Below are 18,064 nucleotides of genomic sequence, written 5' to 3' on the forward strand. Positions count from 1 at the left end.
GGTCTGTATTCATGAAGGGAAGGCAAAACGAATCTCAGAGATGTCAACCCTGTGCCTGACGTTGCCGAGCAGCTGAACTAACACCGGGCCTGCGTGTCTTTGAAAGGTTTGTTATGTGGGCAAAAGAAATCTCTATCTTTTCAGCTCTTTCTGGGGTGAAACTCTGTTTTATGCAGCTGAAGCCATCACAACAGATACAGCATTATAAGCTTGGAGCTCCAAATGGCTCCAAACTTATTACTATTGCAAAGGCTTGCCTGAGAATGAGTTCATAAGGAGCAATGCAGAGTCACCTGAACACCTTGATCTGACCATGCCTGAAGTCCTTCTGTATGCTCAGACTCACCACGTACAAAGAGCTTTCAGTTCTGCCTGTGGCTTATGGTAGCTTGGGTTGCATTTTGTGTCTTACCATCATAAGGGTCATGGCATACATAACATTTACAAACTAAGGCTCCAAAGAGACCAATTTAGTTGCCAGAGGTCACTCAGCCAGGGAGTAAAACTTTGGTCTGAACCCAGAGCCAGGATGTTCCAACCCAGCTTCCCGGTCCCAGAGAGGACAGGAGCCCCAGGTGGAGTGAGACCCACGGTGTGTGTTTATTCCGGTGTTGGTAGCAGCAGCAGTGGGGGGATCGGCCAGACGCAGGGTGCGTTGAACAGAAAGGGTAGACACAGGTGTGTGTGTGTGTGTGTGTGTGTGTGTGTGTGTCTGGGGGAATACGGAGGATCGGTCTGTTGACATTCACAACAAGAACAAGGGTCAGGACACCAAGTCTTGGACAAACAGCAAAGAGACAGACAGAAAGACGAAGGGTTTGGGGGGCTGGGGTCCCCCAGACATGCATGGCCCCTTGCCTGGAAGAGGAGCCCTGGGGAAGGGAAGACAGACACAGTGGAGACTGAATGCCCCCCCCCAACCCTGAAACAGGGAGCTGGGCCCGCCTGCCTCCCACCCTCGCGCCTCGTGGGGTAGAAGGATGGGTGGGCCCAGGCAGCCCCGCACCACGCAGCTCGGACGTTATGGCTTCGAGGAGATGAATTCACAGTCCGGGCAGGAAGGGATGGGGTCCTGAGGGGGCCTGGTCCGATCCTGGGCCTAGGCCAGACCTGCAGGACCGGACAGGGAGGAGATGTCAGCGACGGCAGAGAGCAGGCCCGTGACCTGCTGTAGCTCCATCAACACTCCCAGGGACTCAGGAATCCTGGCCCATTGTCCCTCCGTCATCTGGCCCAGGATTCCAGGTTCCCAGCCCCTCCTCCCTCGGACCCAGGAGTCCGGGACTCCAACCTCCGTCCTCCCCTGGTCTGGGTTCCTTACCCCTCACTCTGAGTTTTCTTTCTCTGACAATCCTTTGCTGCCTTTTGTGAAGCTGGACAAAGTCTTTTCCTGAAATGAGGAAATCCAGAAGGTTCAGATATGGGGGACAGAGGCAAGACAATCGCTCATAAGCAACACAATAAGACATCGAACCTCCCTTTTCACTCAACTCGCCTCAGAGAAGCTGAGACCCTGTCTTGGAGCCTCTGGGGAGCCAGGGAGGGCTGTGGGCCGAGAAGGGGCAGAGTCAGTGCGGGGGGGTAGAAAGACCCTCTGGGGCCATGCACTATGGTGCGCCACTAGCTGAAAGTCGGGGTCAGGACCTCACTCAGCCCGGATTCCACCCCTCTCTGTGCTCCCAGCATTGCCCAGCACGAGCACAGCACACAGAAGCTTCTGGAGAAGTTGGTGAAACGAGCGAGTAAACTAGGGGAAGAGTGAGCGGTGGAAGGAGAAAGGAGCTATCATCTGTCCCTCTAAATAGAGCCACGGTCTTTTCAAACCTCAGGCTTGAGCCCTGGGCTCTGCTGCTTAAAATCCCTCCTCACCCCTCAAAGAAAAGTCCAAAGCTAGGCTACAGTCAGGCCCAGGAGGAGTCCGTCCACCCTGGGTGCAAACTTTCAGCTGTGCCCAAACTCAGCAATCAAGGGAACTACCCTTGCAATGCGATATTTTGAAAAATCAAGATTAACCCAAGAAAAAAAAAATCCACGATGTGCAAAATATCAAATTAAAAAAATTTTTTTAATGTTTATTTATTTTTGAGAGAGAGAGAGAGAGAGAGAGAGAGAGAGAGACAGAGTGTGAGCGGGGGAAGGGCAGGGAGAGAAGGAGACACAGAATCTGAAGCAGGCTCCAGGCTCTAAGCTGTTAGCACAGAGCCCGACTCAGGGCTCGAACCCACAAACTGTGAGATCACGACCTGAGCCGAAGTCGGACACTTAACCGACTGAGCCACCCAGATGCCCCCAAAATATCAAATTTTAAACAGAGGCCGGTCCTGTGTCATATTAGAGACTGAGACGAAAGGAAAAATAAGCAGCCTTCTTTTTACATCTTTTTTATGGTTAATTTTTTTCCCCAGAAAGTTAAAATAGTTTTTAAAATGTCGAAAACAATGGGGGCGCTTGGGTGGCTCAGTCGGTTAAGCGTCCGACTTCGGCTCAGGTCACGATCTCGCGGTCCGTGAGTTCGAGCCCCGCGTCGGGCTCTGTGCTGACAGCTCAGAGCCTGGAGCCTGTTTCAGATTCTGTGTCTCCCTCTCTTTGACCCTCCCCCGTTCATGCTCTGTCTCTCTCTGTCTCAAAAATAAATAAACGTTAAAAAAAAAATTAAAAAAAAATAAAATGTCGAAAACAATGAAGAGGAAGTATGCTGCAATGCACATCGCTTTATTATTATTATTTTTTAGTTTATTTATTTTGGAGAGAGAGAAAGCGTGAGTGGGGGAGGGGAAGAGAAAGAGGGAAAGAGAGAGAATCCCAAGCAGGCTCCAGGCACAGGGCTTGAACCCATGAACCGTGAGATCAAGACCTGAGCTGAAGTCGGACGCTTAACTGACTGAGCCACCCAGGCACCCCAAGACTTTATTTTCTTCTTAAGAAAAAATTTGGGGAGCATCTGGGTAGCTCAGTTGGTTAAGTCTGACTCTTGATTTCAGCTCAGGTCACTAGCTCAGGGTCCTGAGATCGAGCCCTGTAGCTGGCTCCACGCTGCACATGAAGCCTGCCTAAGATCCTCTTCCTCTCAATCAAGAGATCCGCCTCATCTCTCTCAAAAATAAATAAAATTAATTAAAGAAAAAAAAAGTTGTTGATCCCCACCCACTACACCACAATCCACTGAGTTTCAACTACAGCCTGGTTAAAACAAACTGAACCAAAACCGAACCCCCCAAAAACCCCACCCAGCTCCCTCACTCAGTTTTCCCCCTTTATTTTGGACTTAGTATCATGGGAAATAATAGTAACAGTAGCTGACCATTTGCTGAGCCCTTAAGGAGAGGCAGACACTGAATCCTGCATTAACTCATTGAATCCCCCTATCTGTCCTAACTTTAGATGCTATTAACAACCCCAGGGGTGCCTGGGTGGCTCGGTCGGTTAAGCATTCGACTCTCATTTTTGGCTGAGGTCATGATCTCCTGGTCAGTTGAGTTCGAGCCCCTCATCCAGCTCTGTGCTCAGAGCTCAGAGCCTGCTTGGAATATTCTCTCTCTCTCTCTCTCTCTGCCCCTCCCCTGCTCATGTTCACTCTTTCTCAAAAAGAAATAAATAAACTTAAAAAAATTTATAAACAATAACAACAACCTCATTTCTCAGTAGAATTACCTGAGACACAGGGAGGTCAAGTGACTTGCCCTAAATCACACAGCTAAAGTTGGTAGAACAGGGATTCCAACCTAGGTGGTCTAGAGTCCAACCTAGGCCGGAATGACTAGATGACTGCATGCATGGCGTCCCGAGTGTCACTGGGAGACCGCCCAGCTCACCTCCACCAGCTGATGCCAGTGTTCCACGGGCTTGCGGGGGTTGGCCAGCATCTCCGCCCAGTGCTCGCGGCCGTGGGGGTCGGCGGCGTCCGGGCCCACGCGGCACACGCCGATCACCTCGTTGTGCCCGATGCTGGGGTGAGGGGGGCGTGGGGGGGGGGCGTTGAGCACTTCGGGAGGGAGGGGGCGGGCTCGGTCCCATCCCCTGGCCTCCCGCCCCCCGGCCTGGGCCATGACCCTCACCAATCATAGTCTACCACCGCGATGCTGAGCCCCACGCTCTCCACGCTCTCCGGGGCCACATCGAACACGAGCGCCTCGTTGTACGTGGGGTTCAGCGTGTTCTTCTTGATAGAGGTTTTCCGTTTCTTCAGACGCCGCCCCTCGCTGATCAGAGAGGCCTTCACGTAGGGGTCTGGGGGTGGGCATGGAGAGCCCTGAACCGACTCGACCTCCTCCCTCAGACCCCAGTCCAACCCACGGGTCTGGGTCCCCATTGCCGTCCTCCCTCAGCCACAGAAGTCTAGGCCCCCAGCTCCCTCCGACCCAGGAGTCCTCACCCCCAGCCCTTCCTCCCTCAGACCCAGAAGTCTGGGCCCCCAGACCCCTCTTCCCTCAGACTCAGGAATCCTAGCCCCCAACCCCTCCTCCCTCAGACCCAGGAGTCCTGCCCCCAGCCCCTCCTCCCTCAAACCCAGAAGTCTGGGTCCCCAGACCCCTCCTCCTTCAGACCCAGAAATCTAGGCCCCCAGCCCCTCCTCCCTCAGACCCGGGAGTCCAGGCCCCCAGCCCCTCCTCCCTCAGACCCCGGAGTCCAGGCCCCCAGTCCCTCCTCCCTCAGACCCGGGAATCCAGAACCCCGGCTCCTCCTCCCTCAGACCCAGGAAGCCTCACCCCCAGCCCCTCCTCCCTCAGACCCAGGAGCCCGGGCCCCCAGATGCTCCTCCATTAGGTCCCAGCGCCTCACGAACCCACCTGAGAAGCCAGTGAGGTCCATCGCTTTGAGGTTAGAGGCTTTGATGATGGTCACGGTGAGGCGCCCGGCGGTGGGGAGGTAGCAGAGTGAGAAGTTGAGCTCCCCGAGATCTGCCTTTTCCTGCAGTTGGGGAAAGGGGTTCAGCCGTGCCCTGCCTCAGTCTCCCCTGTCTCTGCCTCACGTTCTCTCCCATCTGGAACCTCCAGCTCTCCTCCCTGACATCCAGGACTCAGGTTGCCCACCCACTTCACAGTCTGACTCTGCCAAACCTGGTAACTCCTTGGTCGCAGCTGCCTGCCACCAGCAAAGCTGGTTTGTTCTGCAGGGAGGATGGGAAGAGGCACGAGTGCAGGGAGGGAGCAGGAGAGAGAGGGAGAGAGAGAGAGACAGAGCACGCACGCACAGTGAAATGTAGGCTGTGACAAGGACCAAGGTACTGAGAGCAATAGCTTGAAAGGCAGACCCACAGAGTCCTAAAGCAAGAAAACCCAGAGAGGGGGCATAGAGACTCAGAGAGAGAAAGAGAGAGAGAGAGACAGACAGACAGACAGACAATAAGCGAGACTTCAGAAAGAAGAATACAGAGACCGGGAGGAGAGGGAGACAGAGACCCAGAGGAGAGAGACAGAGTCCGGGTTGGGGGGGGGGGGCGGTGCCAGAGCCCCCAAGGGGCAGGAGATCCCAAGAAATGGGTATAGACACTTGGTGGAGGGTATGGAGACCTGGACAGAGTGAAAGAGACCCAGAATGAGGTGGGGAGAAGGGCAAAGGCCCAGAGAGAGAGAGAGAGAGAGAGAGAGAGAGAGAGAGAGACAGAAACCTACCCAGAATGAGGGACAGAGATCCAAACAGTGTGACAGACACTGAGAAGTCAGTCTTAGGGAGGGCAGGGGACACACCAGCCCTAAGTGAGGCCACAGAGGAGACAGAGACTCGCACACCCCACACAGACCTGGAACGGGGGCTGAGTTGGCCCCGGGCCCACGACCCGCCCTGCCCTGTCCTTCGGCATCATCTGGGCCCCTGGCCTCCCTACCACACTGATGAGGCCCAGATCCCTGGACCCCCCCACTCCCTGCCCTTGACAGCTAACTGTGACCACCTAGACCTGGAGCCCCCGAGGACTGTGTGGGGTCCCCGGGGCCTGATCCTGAAACGAAAAAAGTCAACTGTTTAAGGAATGAAGGCACAAATAAATGAGTGAAGACCTCTGGTGATAATGAGGGGGGAGGAAAGAAGTGACAGACACAAGGAGACAAGGTGGAGGCAGGAGGAAGGGGACTGTAGGAATTGTGTCATCATGCAGATGGTGAAACTGAGGCTCAGAGGAGGGCAGGACCTTGAGTGTGGCCATCATTTGGACAAAGCTAGGACAGGGCTCACACCCAGTCACACACAGCTGCCCCACATCAGCAGACAGCTGGAACGTTGTGACATGCACAGATCAGACCCGAGAGGGCCTAGGAATTGGGGGTTTGAGGCTTGGGGGTGCAGAAGGGGTCAGGACACCCAACGAGCATGTTGGAGCGACTGGATGGACAGAGGAAGTTGGCCAGTAGCAGGGGGCTGGTGCTGGGCGTTGTGGACCCTACAATCTGGTTGCTGGAGGAACTGGGGGTGTGGGGATACTGGGGACCCAGGTATGTCTGAGGCCCGGGGGGATGAGGCTATCAGGATTCAGGCAGAGACCAGAGGATGAGATTAGATCTGGAGGTCATGGGTTTGAAACGTAAAGTGTTCAGAGATCAGAGGGGCTGGGGTTTCAGGAAGCTTGGGAACTGGAAAGCCAGGAGGTTGGAGGGTGAAGGAAGTCAGAAAACCACAAGCTGGGAATTCCGGGGTCAGGACGGTGGAAGGTCAGGAATTTCGGGTCAGAGGGCAAACGTCGTAGGATCACACCATGAAGTTATGAGGAGGTGGTTGGTGGGTGTACCATCAGATGTCAAAGGGGGAGTCAAAAGTTGGGAGGTCTGGGGTCCAGGCATGACGTCAGCATTTGACGGGGGTGGGGGGGGGAGGATGGGGGTCCATGATATCAACCTCTACACTTTGCTTGTATGCTTGCAATATTTTGCAATAAAATAAATTTCAAAAGAAAAGCCTGGGTCAAGAAGTTAGAGGGTTATGAAGTCCAAGGGCAGAGAGGTCGGAAACTGAGGGGTCCTGGGTCCCCAGGAAGAGGGATGCGGGGGCCACTGACCGAGCCGCCCTCCACGATGTCCCTCCACAGTGGGCGGTCGGGGGGCTGCTCAGCCAGTTCCAGGAGGTTGTCCAGCACCACTTGGCCGATCAGGTCGTGCCGTGAGAAGCGGTCGAAGTCATAGACGCTAAAGTGCAGTTTGCGCTGGGCCAGCTCGGCCAGGGGCACCGAGAACTGGAATGTCTCGTTGAATACAGGGTTCAGAGTCTTCCTGTGCACCTGCAGGGGGTGGGGGAGGGGGCAGACGGACACCACACCCATCAGCCGCTTCCAAAGGACCCAGGAGTCCAGACCCCCAAACCCCTCCTCCCTCGGACCCGGGAGTCCAGACCCCCAGCCCCTCTTCCCTCAGCCTCAGGAGTCAGACCCCCTCCCCCTCCTCCGTGGGACCCGGATGTCCAGGACCCTCGCTCCGGACCTTGGTCTGGAACTTTTTCTTGCGGTCCGGCAGCAGGTAGATCTTGACGTAGGGGTCTGAGAAGCCATTGGAGTCCTTGGCCGGGAGGTCCAAGGCCTGCAGGATCCGCACCACCAGCTGGTCGGAGCCATAGAGGTACCGCAGGGCAAAACTGATGCGGCCGCAGGGCGCCCCCCCTCCGGCCTCTCCCGAGCCCGCGGCCCCGCCACCGCGCCGGCCACCGGGTCCAGTCCCCTGGTACAGCTCGGGCTTGATCTGCCCGATGAGTTTGGCTTTTTCCTCACCGCCTGGCAAGGGTAAGGGTAGGGCAGGCGGCCGCTCCTCACTGCCAGGGTCCGGCTGAGGGGTCAGGGTCTGCTGGGTGAGGGGCCGGGGTAGGGCCGGGTACCTGTGGGGGGTGGGGAAGACCAAGGTGGGGCCACTGACAAAGGTGGGGATCTTTGACAGCATCTAAAGACCCGGGAGACTCCTCCCTGCCTCTTCCCCCAACACTGCATCTGGGTGGCCACAGATCCCACCCTGGTTCACTATGACCTCGAGCCAGCCACTTGCGCTCTTTGACCCTCAGTTTCCCCCCCTGGGTTGGGGGGGGGGGGGCGGTGCGGGGTATCCCGGTCTCTAAACTAGCTCCAGCTAGCATCTGCTTATGCACCGGCTTCCAGAAGCCTCCCCCTGACCTCAAGTGCATGACCCGGAATAACCTCTCTGGACTCCAGAGGCCCCACACAGCCCAGACCTCCTGAACCTTCTTCAAATCTCGCCAACCTGCCTTAGCCCCAGTATCACATTTCCCACCTGACCACCGCTCCACCTGGCCTGTCCTTTCTCTCTCAACTTCCTTCTCCACCATTCCTAGTGTCGATGGGACATTCTGGAAGCCCAGAGCTCCCCTCTTGGGCCCCTCTGGGCCTCCTCTCCCCCCCCCCCCCCCCCCCCCCCCCCCCACGCTTTCCCTGGACAGGCTCATCTGCGCCCCAGGTTTCCACACCCATCAACAGCCTTTTGTCTGCTAAATGTGTCTCCTGGGCTCCAGCCCAGACCCGCTCCCGGCCTCCTCGGCTTCCCACCAGACCCTGCACGCCCTTCCCCGCTGGGCTCAGCGCCTTCTCCCAGACCCGCTCCTCCTCCAGGGTCCCCGTGCTCCACCGAGATCTGCAGGCCAGACACTGGAGCCATCCTCATCTCCTCCCTCCTCAAAGCCCGCCCCTCCCCTCTCCCAAACTCCCCCGTCCCCGTGGCCCCGGCTCATCTGCCCTGTCCCGCGTGGACAGTCACCCCCAGGGTGAAGTCCGCGTGATGGGGCCCCTAGCGACGGGCAGCCCCAGATGTGCTGAGAGGCGGGCCCGGGGTGGGGGGAGCGGGAGGCTCCAGTCGTGGAAAGGGATGTGGGGGTGGGGGTGGGGGCTCCAGCTACAGATCCCCCGCCACTCCTTGCTCCCAGGGTGACTTTGAGCAGGTCACCGACACCCTCTGAGCCTCAGTGTCTCCATGTATGTAATGGGGGCGGGGCTTCCCCAGAGACCCCAAATTCCATCTCCCATGAGCCCCTGGGCCCCTGGCCAGGTCCTGGGATTACCAGGGTCCTGGGACCTTCTCCCATCACTGTCTGGGGCCCAAGATGATCCTTCTGAAGGCAGTTTCCTGGACACTGCCCCAGAGGCCTTACACTCAGCAAGATCCAGATGAGCTCAAGGTCTCCCTCACACCCACTCCTCTTCCTAGATCCTCTGATCTGACACCCACCCAATCACCAGGCCAGGATGGGTGCTGTTAGCACCTGTCCCCACCCCTCCTACACCAAAGCCATCCGCCCCGAGTCTCATCTCTCCTGCCCCCTGACCTTGCCCTTTCCTCCCCGTGCCCACAATCTCAGCTCAACCTCCTCCTCTCCTGCCTGGACTACTGGCCTCCAGTCTGTCCCTCTAGTCCACCCCTATGTGGCCCCAGAGAGGTCTTTCTACACCCAAAACTGGCCCTGCCCCTCCTGCTCACAGGACAGAGTCCCCGCCCCTCAGCCAGGCATTCGAGGCCCCAATACCCTGTGTGGTCTGGCCCCACCCACAGCCGCAGCCACATCTCCTCCTTTTCGCACACGCACACGCACACGTACTCGTACTCGCAGGCCATAGTGACTGCTGGCAGTTCCCACAATGCACTGTGATCTCCTTCCTCTCTAGCCTTTGCACTGGCTGCTCCCTCCTCCTGGAATGCCCGGCTCACACCCCTACCTCTGTGCCCGGCTAACTCTTCCTCACTCTGTAGGTCTCAGCCATCTCTGGAAGGCCCCAGCCCCCTTCCAGACCGAATCAGCGACTCCTTGGACTCCCACAGCTAAAGTGGCCCCCTAAGCCACTTTCCTGCAGCACTGGCCCGGCTGGGCTGGGCTGGCCTCTCTGGGGACCCACTTGCCCTGGACTGTACGAGGCATGACGGCAGGGTCTGGCTGCCACGCTCACTTGTTTTTCCAACACCCAGCTCGGGTCTAGTTCATATTAGGTGCTCAATGACATGCTTAGACGGATAGCGATCAGACGGATCCCAGGTCCCACCACCAATCCTGGCTTAGGGTGAAAGACACGAATCGCTTTGTGTCTCAGGGCCTCGGGGGTCTAATCTTCATTCTGCAGTCCTGTGCTCTCTGAATCTGAGAGTCCAGGTCTCTAGGCTCCTCCTCCCTCAGACCCTGGAGTCTGGGGCCCTAGCCTCTTCTCTCCCCAGGACCCAGGAGTCCACACCCCCAGCCCCTTCCTGCCCCAGGACTCAGGACTCTGGACCTCTAGGCCTCTGGACCTCTTGCAGGGCTCAGGAGAACCATATCTGGGAAAGAGACACAGAGGAGGAACAGAAGTTCAGAGTGGACCCCCAGCCCAGTAGCCTGTCTCACCTGGTGGTGGGTGCCAGGCTTGTGACCTGCTGATGCGACTGGGCACTGGGCAGGCCCCCACCACTGGGGGGCAGCAGGAGCAGCCCAGAGCCCGCACCTCCCTCAGAGGGCAGTTCAGGAGATGTCTGGCTCGGTTTGACCCCAGCGGCCACTGCAGCTGCCGCAGCCTCTGGATACGAGTCCATGTCCAAGTACGAGGGCTCAGGGGGGTCAGAGCCCCCTAGGCTGCCTGGCTCCAGCAGCTCAGCGAAGGGCGGATGGTGGGCGGTGTGGGCGTGGTGGTGTGGACCCCCCAGCAGAGGATGGCCACCCAGGCCGGCCCCCAGGTGGGGCCCGCCACCGCCCACCAGGCCTGCCAGCCCGACCCCAGGGCCTAGGTCTTTGCGCAGGGGGCCCCCGCCCACCGCTGAGCCTCCCTTGTCCCGCCAGGGCACCCAGCACAATTTCCAGGACACGAAGAGGGAGACGCCCAGAAGGACAATGCCACAGAATGTCACGATGACCGACAGCAGGCTCACGGAGATGTCTGGAGAGAGTGAGGACAAAGGTCAGGGGTCAGGGTGGGGTCAGAGCTCATCCTCCCACTGCTGTCCCCAAAGAGCTAACCTTTAGCATTCGCCATGCATTGTCCTAGGCACCTGACGGCCGTTTACTTCAACTCCCCGGCCCCACACGCTGGGTATCTCTATATAACCGTTTTAAAGATGAGGAAACCGAGGCACAGAGAGGTGGAGCGACTTGAATAACGCTGCGCAAGCAGTCAAGGACAGATCTGGGATTTGAAAGCGCGGTCTGTCTTCGGAGCTGATTCTTAATCACTAGCCCGTGCTGCCTCTCTAGAAGAGGACACACCCACCGTCCCCCCAAATGCTCGGAGATGACCAAGGAGAGAGGAGCCGGCGTGACTCCTCCCACGACAAGAGTTCAAATCTGTGTTTGCCGCGTGGCCCCGGGAGTATATCTTAAGCACTCTGAGCCCCACGTTCCCCGTTTGCCAAATAGGAAGTCCTGCCTCTTACGGTGGAGGTAAAGTGGACCCATCGCTGAGATGTCTACTGAGTGGTTACTATGTCCCAGACACCTAAGTGCTATATTGGCATTGGTTTACTCGTGCCTGACAGGCGCCCTGGGAGCTTGGCAACCTTATTAACACCTGCTTTCCCCAAAAGGAAACTGAGGTCAATGGACCCAAAGTCTCCTGGGCGGAGTCCCCACAGGTCAGCGCTGGAGTCAGACCTTGACCCCGGAGCGCCTGGCTCCAGAGCTGTCACGTTTCACTATTGCCCAAGAAATGGTATTTGGGACGCGGGTTATTATTCGACTGACAAATATTGTTACGTTTGGTGATACCGCTGCCGCCGTGTGTAACCCAGCATCAGCAGCCGCCACGGCTAACCCCTTGCAGATGCTTCCTGTGTGCTGATGTGCCTTTCAGAGAAACCCAGGGAACAGCCTAGTTCTCGAGCCAGAGGTTCCTGGGTCATTCAGGAAGTGGTGCCAGGAGTAGGGCTCCTCCAGGAAACGTGAATCTGTTTTGGGATTGACTCCTGGGTCTCAGCGAGGGAGAACACAGGGGTATTTCGTGCACCGTGCGGACCCTAGATTATGGCGGGTGGGGAGAAGCTATTGGCTAAGCTATTGGCAGCGAGGACAGCTGAGTGGACTGGCTGTGTCCTGTCCCTGCAGGGGACGCCGGGTGGTGAGGGGATGCCCTCCCGTCCCGCACTGACCAGGGCATCTAAGTCAGCAGTCTGTGGTGTGAATCCGCACGGCACTGCGATCGATCCCATTTTACAGACGAGGACGAGGAGGCTCTGAGAGACAGGAAGTGACCCTGTGGGGCCATACAACTGGCGATGGCCAAACTCTGAAATTCCTACTCCCCTCCGCCCCTTAGGGTGTTCCTTTCCAAGTGACCAACATCTGCTTAGAGTTCTAGGGACCTGCTAAAAACCAAAGCAAGGGCTTGCCAGCCTCCTGAGCCTGGGAAGAGTGGAGAAAGGGGGGCCGTTTGGGAGGACAAGGTGGAGACGAGGAGAGAAAAAACAAAGAGCTGCCTGCCTCTACCACAGCCTGACCCAGACCCTCTCCAAGTCAAAACATCGATCCTCTAAACTCTGACAGATTTCTCCTTTCTGTCCGCCCGGTCTGGGGAGCCATTTGGGCTTGGCAAGGTGATGTAGCTGTGCAGTAAAAGATCAACCTTGCCCAAGGAAATGTTTGGCCCTGGATCGGCTCCTGGGAAGGAACCGCTAAGTCCTTGAACTTCCTCCCTGAAAGTGTTTTTGTTTACCTGTGGAACCATGGGCCCTGCCAGATGGTCCGCAGTGTGACTGACGCCGGGGGACTAGGACGTGCCGTATCAGCTCGGCCCCTGGAGGGGCCGGAGGGGAAGGTCAGCCACGTCTACGTGACCGAGACTGGAAGCTCACGCCTGGTCTCTCCTGGACCCTCCTCTCTGTGTCTTTCCCTTCGCAGAATTTCATCCCTATCCTTTTGCCGGATAAAGCGTACCCAGGAGTAGAACAGCATTTCTGTGAGTCCTTCTAGGGAATCATAGAAACGGAGGGTGGGCTTGGGGACCCCCAAATTGCCATAGTATACTAGAACTTCTGTAGAAGTATAGTAACTTCTACACGCATGCTTCCTCAGGGTCCCTCAGGGCCACTCATGACATTTCCTGGTGTTCAGAACCCTGCCGCTTCCTAGCTGGGTGACCTTGGGCAAGTCACTTCACCCTTCTGAGTCTCCCCTCCGCCATCGAAAATGAGGATTCTGTGTACCGCAAAGGGGCGTTGTGGGTGCTTGATGAACAATGCAAAGGACCTTGCGTACTGCCTGGGACACGGTCGGTGCTCAGTAAGTACATCCCAGCATTTATTGCATGACCACTGTGTGCCCAGCTTGTTCTAAGCACTTCACATGTGTCACATCACTTGAGTCACTCAGCCGCCCCATGAGGTAGTCACTTTTATTATCCCCATTTTCAGGAGGAAACGGAGGCACAGAAAAAGAGCTACTTGCCTAAAGCCATCCATTAGTAAGTAGCCGGGGGTGGGGCATGGGGGGGGTGGGGAGTGGGATTTGAATGCAGGCAAGTCAGACAGCCTGACTCAAAAGCCTGAGCTTTTAAGTACTATGCAAGATACACAACAGATATGTGAAAGGGACATGTATGTGGCTGGGGTGGGGGGCAGTGGGCAGGAGGCTCACAGGGCCAAACACAAAAAGGTCAGGAATCAAATGGCCCACCTAGTTCCTTCTCCTTAGATCAAAGGTGTGGGGACCAGCAGCAAGCAGGATGGAGGCAAGACCCTAAGAGGGACTGGCCAGGGCCGCATAGAGAACAGAAAGCTGAACGAGTCTGCTCTGAATCTCTGAAAATATTGACTGTAGCAGAGACAGGGGGCTGGCCGAGACAGCTGGGGGTGCTGACCTGCATCTGGGCCCCGGGGATAGCCTCGAATTCGCAGGTCGTTGAACTCCTGGCACCTGTCACTGGTGTCGGCATCTCGGACCCGCGCACAGAGGTCCGAGACCAGGATGAGTGCCCGCCGGCAGAGGTCATCCTCGTAGTCTCCTGACATGGCGGCCGGTGGGTTCTGTGCTTGGAAGGGGCCGGACGAGGGTGCAGATGAGAGATGAGATTGAGAGAGGGATGGATAAAGGATAAGAAGGGAAAGAGAGAAAGGGCAGGACAGGCGAGGGGACAGAGATTGGGGCCAGGTGGATCAGGGGAGGTAGACTGGGGAGGGATAGACGATGAGAAAGAAATCCGGGGCCGATAGACAGGACTGAAATTCGGGGTGCAGGCAAGAAGACAGTAACAGATTGGACAACCAAGGGGAGAGAGATCAGCGTGAATGGACAGGAGGAAAGAGAACAGGGACAAACGGACAAGGAGGAAGAGACTAGGGAGGCCAGTCAAGGGGCAGAGATTAAGGACGGATTAAGAGACAGAGATTAGGGGTGCCCAGACAAAGGGACAGAATTTAGGCGTGGGCGGACGAGGGGACAGCCATTCTTCGTTCATGCATTCGACGAATATTCATTGAGCACCAACTACATGCCAGGCACTGTGCCAGATGCTGCAGAGCCAGCAGAGAACGCGCCCCACACAGTCCCCGACTTCCTGGTGTTACAATCCAGTGAGAGGAGACACGGAGTAAGCAAGTCAACAAACACCACATAAACAAACAAGACGTGCTCACACTGTGAGAGGTGCTCTAAAAGAAACAGAGGAAATATCACAAAGGGACTAGGAAGTGGGCAGCTGGGGGGCTCTCTGCGGCCACCGGCAGTGGGTGGTGGGGCTGGCGCGGGGGAAAGCATCCAGAGCAGCAGGGTCCCTGGCGGGTTCAAGGAACGAGAAACAGGCCAGGTCCAGGTAGAAGGGGACAGGACCGAGAGAAAGGGAGGGATGGGGTCAGAGAGAGAAGAGATGGTTGTGTGCCGTGGTGGCTGGGGTGGGATGGGAGGTGCAGGATGCGGAGATAGGGACCAAGTTGAGGGAGGGAGAGACAAGGGGAAGGGAGACAGAGATAATGGGAAGGGCAAACTGGGGCCCAGAACGGAGGGACAGATGAACAGACACAGGGAAAGTCAAGGACTGCGATTTGGGATGCACAAGCCATAAAGAGTGGACTAGTGTGTAATTTATGGGAGTGCAAGAGATGGGCGGACGGAGGGACAGTTAGAAGCGCCAGGACAGAAATATCTTTGAAAGAGAAACAGTGGTTGGCAGAACGGATGGGGTGCAGGAATAAAGGACAGACTGACAGGCGATGGCCAGAGATCACAGATGGGCGAGGATACAAAGGAGGGCTGGGCAGACAGACATGGGTGCAGAAGGAAGGTTGGATGGGGGTGGGGGCATACGAGACAGGGGACCGGGAGAAAGAGGTGCATGTGGGGCGAAGGGGAATTCGCCACACATGGTTTGGAGGCAGACATCAGAGATGGGCTGGAAGGAGAGTGCAGGGGGAAATTAGGGACGGGCAGACCAGAGCTCACGGATGGACAGGTGTCGTGGGGGTGTTGCAGAAGGCCAGGACTCCGAGACAGACACGGTCAGACTCACCTGCGCTTATCCCTGCCGTGTTCTGGGTGGCAGCCGAGGCGGCGGCTGGCGGCAGCCCATGGGGGTTGTAGGGCGGACAAGGGGCTGCGGACCCGTCCCCACGCGCCAGGTGGTGGGAGGAGGAGCCGGATCTGGGGGCCGTGGCCAGGAGAAAAAGCTCAGTTCGAGCCTCACGTCTCGTCCTCCTCGGACCGGCTGCTCGACCCCAGGCGACCCCCGGGAGGTCCAGCCACCCCCTCCCACCTCCGGGGCCCCAGCTCCCGTTGAGCTTAGAGACTACAATTCCCGACAGGCCTCGCGCTACCGCGGCTAAAGACTTCACAGACCCGGCGCTGTATGGGCTGCTGGGAATTGAAGTCCTTCATGCTTCTCCCGGCTGCAGAGAGGATGGGAATTTTTTTCGGAGGTGGGGTGGGGGGGGGGGGGGGTGGTTATGAGATGCCGGGGTCCCAAGGCGCTGCAGGGGGGAGGAATGATGTCCTGGACCCCGAGAGGCCGCGGAGTCCTAAGTCCTCAAGGGCCATGGAGTGGGTAAGCGATCCCCACCTCCGGGGGATCGGTGGGTGAGGTTGGGGTACACCTAGGTGTTTCGGGACCCCCCTTTCTAGGGCCACGTGCCCCTCCCCCGGGGCGGCCAGCAAGCGCTGCGGCACCCGCACTCGCGGGGAGGAGATCCGCGCGCCTCTGCACCTACCCCCGCCCCTACGCGCTGGGGCCTCCCCCCAGGATCGGCCTGGGGCGGGGGCTGGGGCAGGGGGGAGGGGGGAGGAGCGGACTCACCCGGAGCCGCCGCCGCCGCCGCCGCCGCCGCAGCCCCGCGCGCCCGCCGCGGTGCCCGCTCGACTCCTCCCCCCGCCCCTGGCGCAGGTCCGCGGCTCCTCCCCTTGCACCCCCTCCTTCCTCCCCTCCGAACCTGCGGCTTGAGAGCAGAAATCGCGCGGCCGCAGCGAGGAAGGAGGGAGGTTTCCCAGGACCGAGGCGTCCGAGACCCAGCCCTCTTACACAGCGGAAGATCCAGCTGTCTGGGATCGTGACCCTCTGCGCCCCAGGATCTAGGGGTCCAGGCCCCCCAGCCCCTCTTCTCTCAGCTGGAAAAATCTGGGACCCCGGTCACTTCTCCCAGAACCCAGGGTAATGACTTCCCACCCCCCCTCCATTCTCAGATCCAGGAATCCACTCCTCCCCTGGCCCTTCCTTCACAGGACCCGGGACTTGGAGTCCTCCCATCTGGGGAGTTCTGGAGGCTGGCGGTGGGAGCGGAGGCGGAGCCTCAGAGTTAGCGGGTGTGGAGAATCTCAGCCCGGTGTGAGGTCCTAGCAGGGACCTGGGTTTGGATCCCTGCCTGGGCCGGCTCCTGCCTTTGTGCCCTCGCGCTCTTTTCTCTGAGGTCGTTTCCTCATCACAAAAAAATACAGAGACAATAAAACAGTCTCCTAAGGGATCCAGGCGTTTGAAAAAACCAGGCAACGTAGATAAAGCCTTGGCACCGAATAGGTGCTTAATGAATCTTGCTCAAAAGCACCAAGTAATTGTTCCTGCCATATTAATAGCGGTTAATGATAATTGCCACTGCGACTGAGCTAAGTGCTTTGAAAGCGCTTCCTTGTTTAATCTTCACTGGCCCTGTTAGGTGGGTGCAATTATGCTATCCCCATTTCACAGAGGAGGAAACTGAGGTCCGTAGAGGTTTAAATCCCTTGGAGAAGGTCCAGAGCCACATAGTCACAGGCAGCAGCCGGCAGGGGTGGCTGGGATGAGCCACAGGCTTCCTTAGTGCTGCCTCCCCTACTCCCAGTGACACTTATAGAAATATAATCTCTTGGGTAAAAAATTATTTTGGGGGCTTCCGGGTGGCTCAGTCGTTGAGCGTCTGACTTGGGCTCAGGTTATGTTCTCAGAGTTTGTGGTTCGAGCTTTCACATTGTGGGCTGTGCTGACAGGGCGGAGCCTGCTTCTGATCCTGTCTCTCCCTCTCTCTGCCCCTCCTGCGAGCTCTCTCTCTGTTTCTGTCTCTGTCTCTCTCTCGTTCAAAAATAAATGAATAAACTTAAAAAAAAGAGGGGCAAATTTTCCAATTCCGCTCAGCCTTGTTTATTTATTTATTTTTTTTTTCAACGTTTATTTATTTTTGGGACAGAGAGAGACAGAGCATGAACGGGGGAGGGGCAGAGAGAGAGGGAGACACAGAATCGGGCTCAGAGCCTGACGTGGGGCTCGAACTCACGGACCGCGAGATCGTGACCTGGCTGCAGTCGGACGCTTAACTGACTGCGCCACCCAGGCGCCCCTGCTCAGCCTTGTTTAAAAAGCATTTTTCTTCTTCTGCCAAGGCAACTCTAAGACAAGTTCCCTAGAGCCTCCCTTTAACTAGATCCCACCCCCTCCCCACCTATTGCTACCTATGTATACATTTGCAGTTACTGTCACCCTGTAGAATCCCCCAGGAGTGCCTCCCTGGTGCACCTTGAATCCTATCCCCAGTGCTTCTTCGTTCTCCCCGATAGACCTGCATTTGCACCCAGGGAAGCTGGCATGGGGGGCGCATGCCCAGATGTATGCACACAGACCACACATGGCAGTCCATGAGCCCACTCACAACTAGACCTTCGCACCCAGCTGGCCTGCCCAGAGTCCACAGGCAGCCCTGTTCTGGAAGAGATACACAGAAGGAAGTGTGCAGCAATGCATACACCC

At 57.4% G+C, this 18,064-nt stretch overlaps 1 protein-coding gene across 6 annotated transcripts; it reads right to left on the bottom strand.

The window, feature by feature from the left end:
• Positions 1–576: 576 nt before the first annotated feature.
• On the bottom strand, positions 577–16,536 carry SYT3 (synaptotagmin 3). 6 transcript variants are annotated; one of them, XM_040458050.1, is made up of 11 exons: positions 16,284–16,536; positions 15,371–15,501; positions 13,727–15,253; positions 10,291–10,816; positions 7,407–7,794; positions 6,989–7,207; positions 4,788–4,908; positions 4,056–4,227; positions 3,813–3,945; positions 1,322–1,390; positions 577–1,110 (listed from the first exon to the last, which is right to left on the bottom strand). In XM_040458050.1, exons 3-10 carry the CDS (start codon positions 13,875–13,877, stop codon positions 1,325–1,327), a joined length of 1,776 nt encoding a protein of 591 aa, XP_040313984.1. In that variant the 5' UTR covers positions 13,878–15,253; positions 15,371–15,501; positions 16,284–16,536; the 3' UTR covers positions 577–1,110; positions 1,322–1,324. The 6 variants fall into 6 exon arrangements, with proteins under 6 accessions (XP_040313984.1, XP_040313987.1, XP_040313988.1 ...); XM_040458053.1 differs by having other exon boundaries at positions 13,727–13,897; positions 16,284–16,450; XM_040458054.1 differs by lacking the exon at positions 16,284–16,536 and adding an exon at positions 16,151–16,192 and having other exon boundaries at positions 13,727–13,897.
• Between the last annotated feature and the right edge of the window lie 1,528 nt (positions 16,537–18,064).

The sequence above is a fragment of the Herpailurus yagouaroundi genome, unplaced genomic scaffold, assembly GCF_014898765.1.
Source record: "Herpailurus yagouaroundi ecotype Mexico unplaced genomic scaffold, PumYag 220, whole genome shotgun sequence".
In the NCBI taxonomy this organism is placed as follows: domain Eukaryota; kingdom Metazoa; phylum Chordata; class Mammalia; order Carnivora; family Felidae; genus Herpailurus; species Herpailurus yagouaroundi.

What these genes read in the sequence shown, in the direction of transcription:
- SYT3 (XM_040458050.1), bottom strand. Translation starts at nt 13,877, where the DNA reads ATGTCAGGAGACTACGAGGATGACCTCTGCCGGCGGGCACTCATCCTG. An exon ending in AGAAAAAGTTCCAGACCAAG is followed by an intron (nt 7,208 to 7,406) that starts GTCCGGAGCGAG and finishes CACCCCCTGCAG; the next exon opens with GTGCACAGGAAGACTCTGAA. An exon ending in GGACCTCACTGGCTTCTCAG is followed by an intron (nt 4,228 to 4,787) that starts GTGGGTTCGTGA and finishes GCCCACCCCCAG; the next exon opens with ACCCCTACGTGAAGGCCTCT.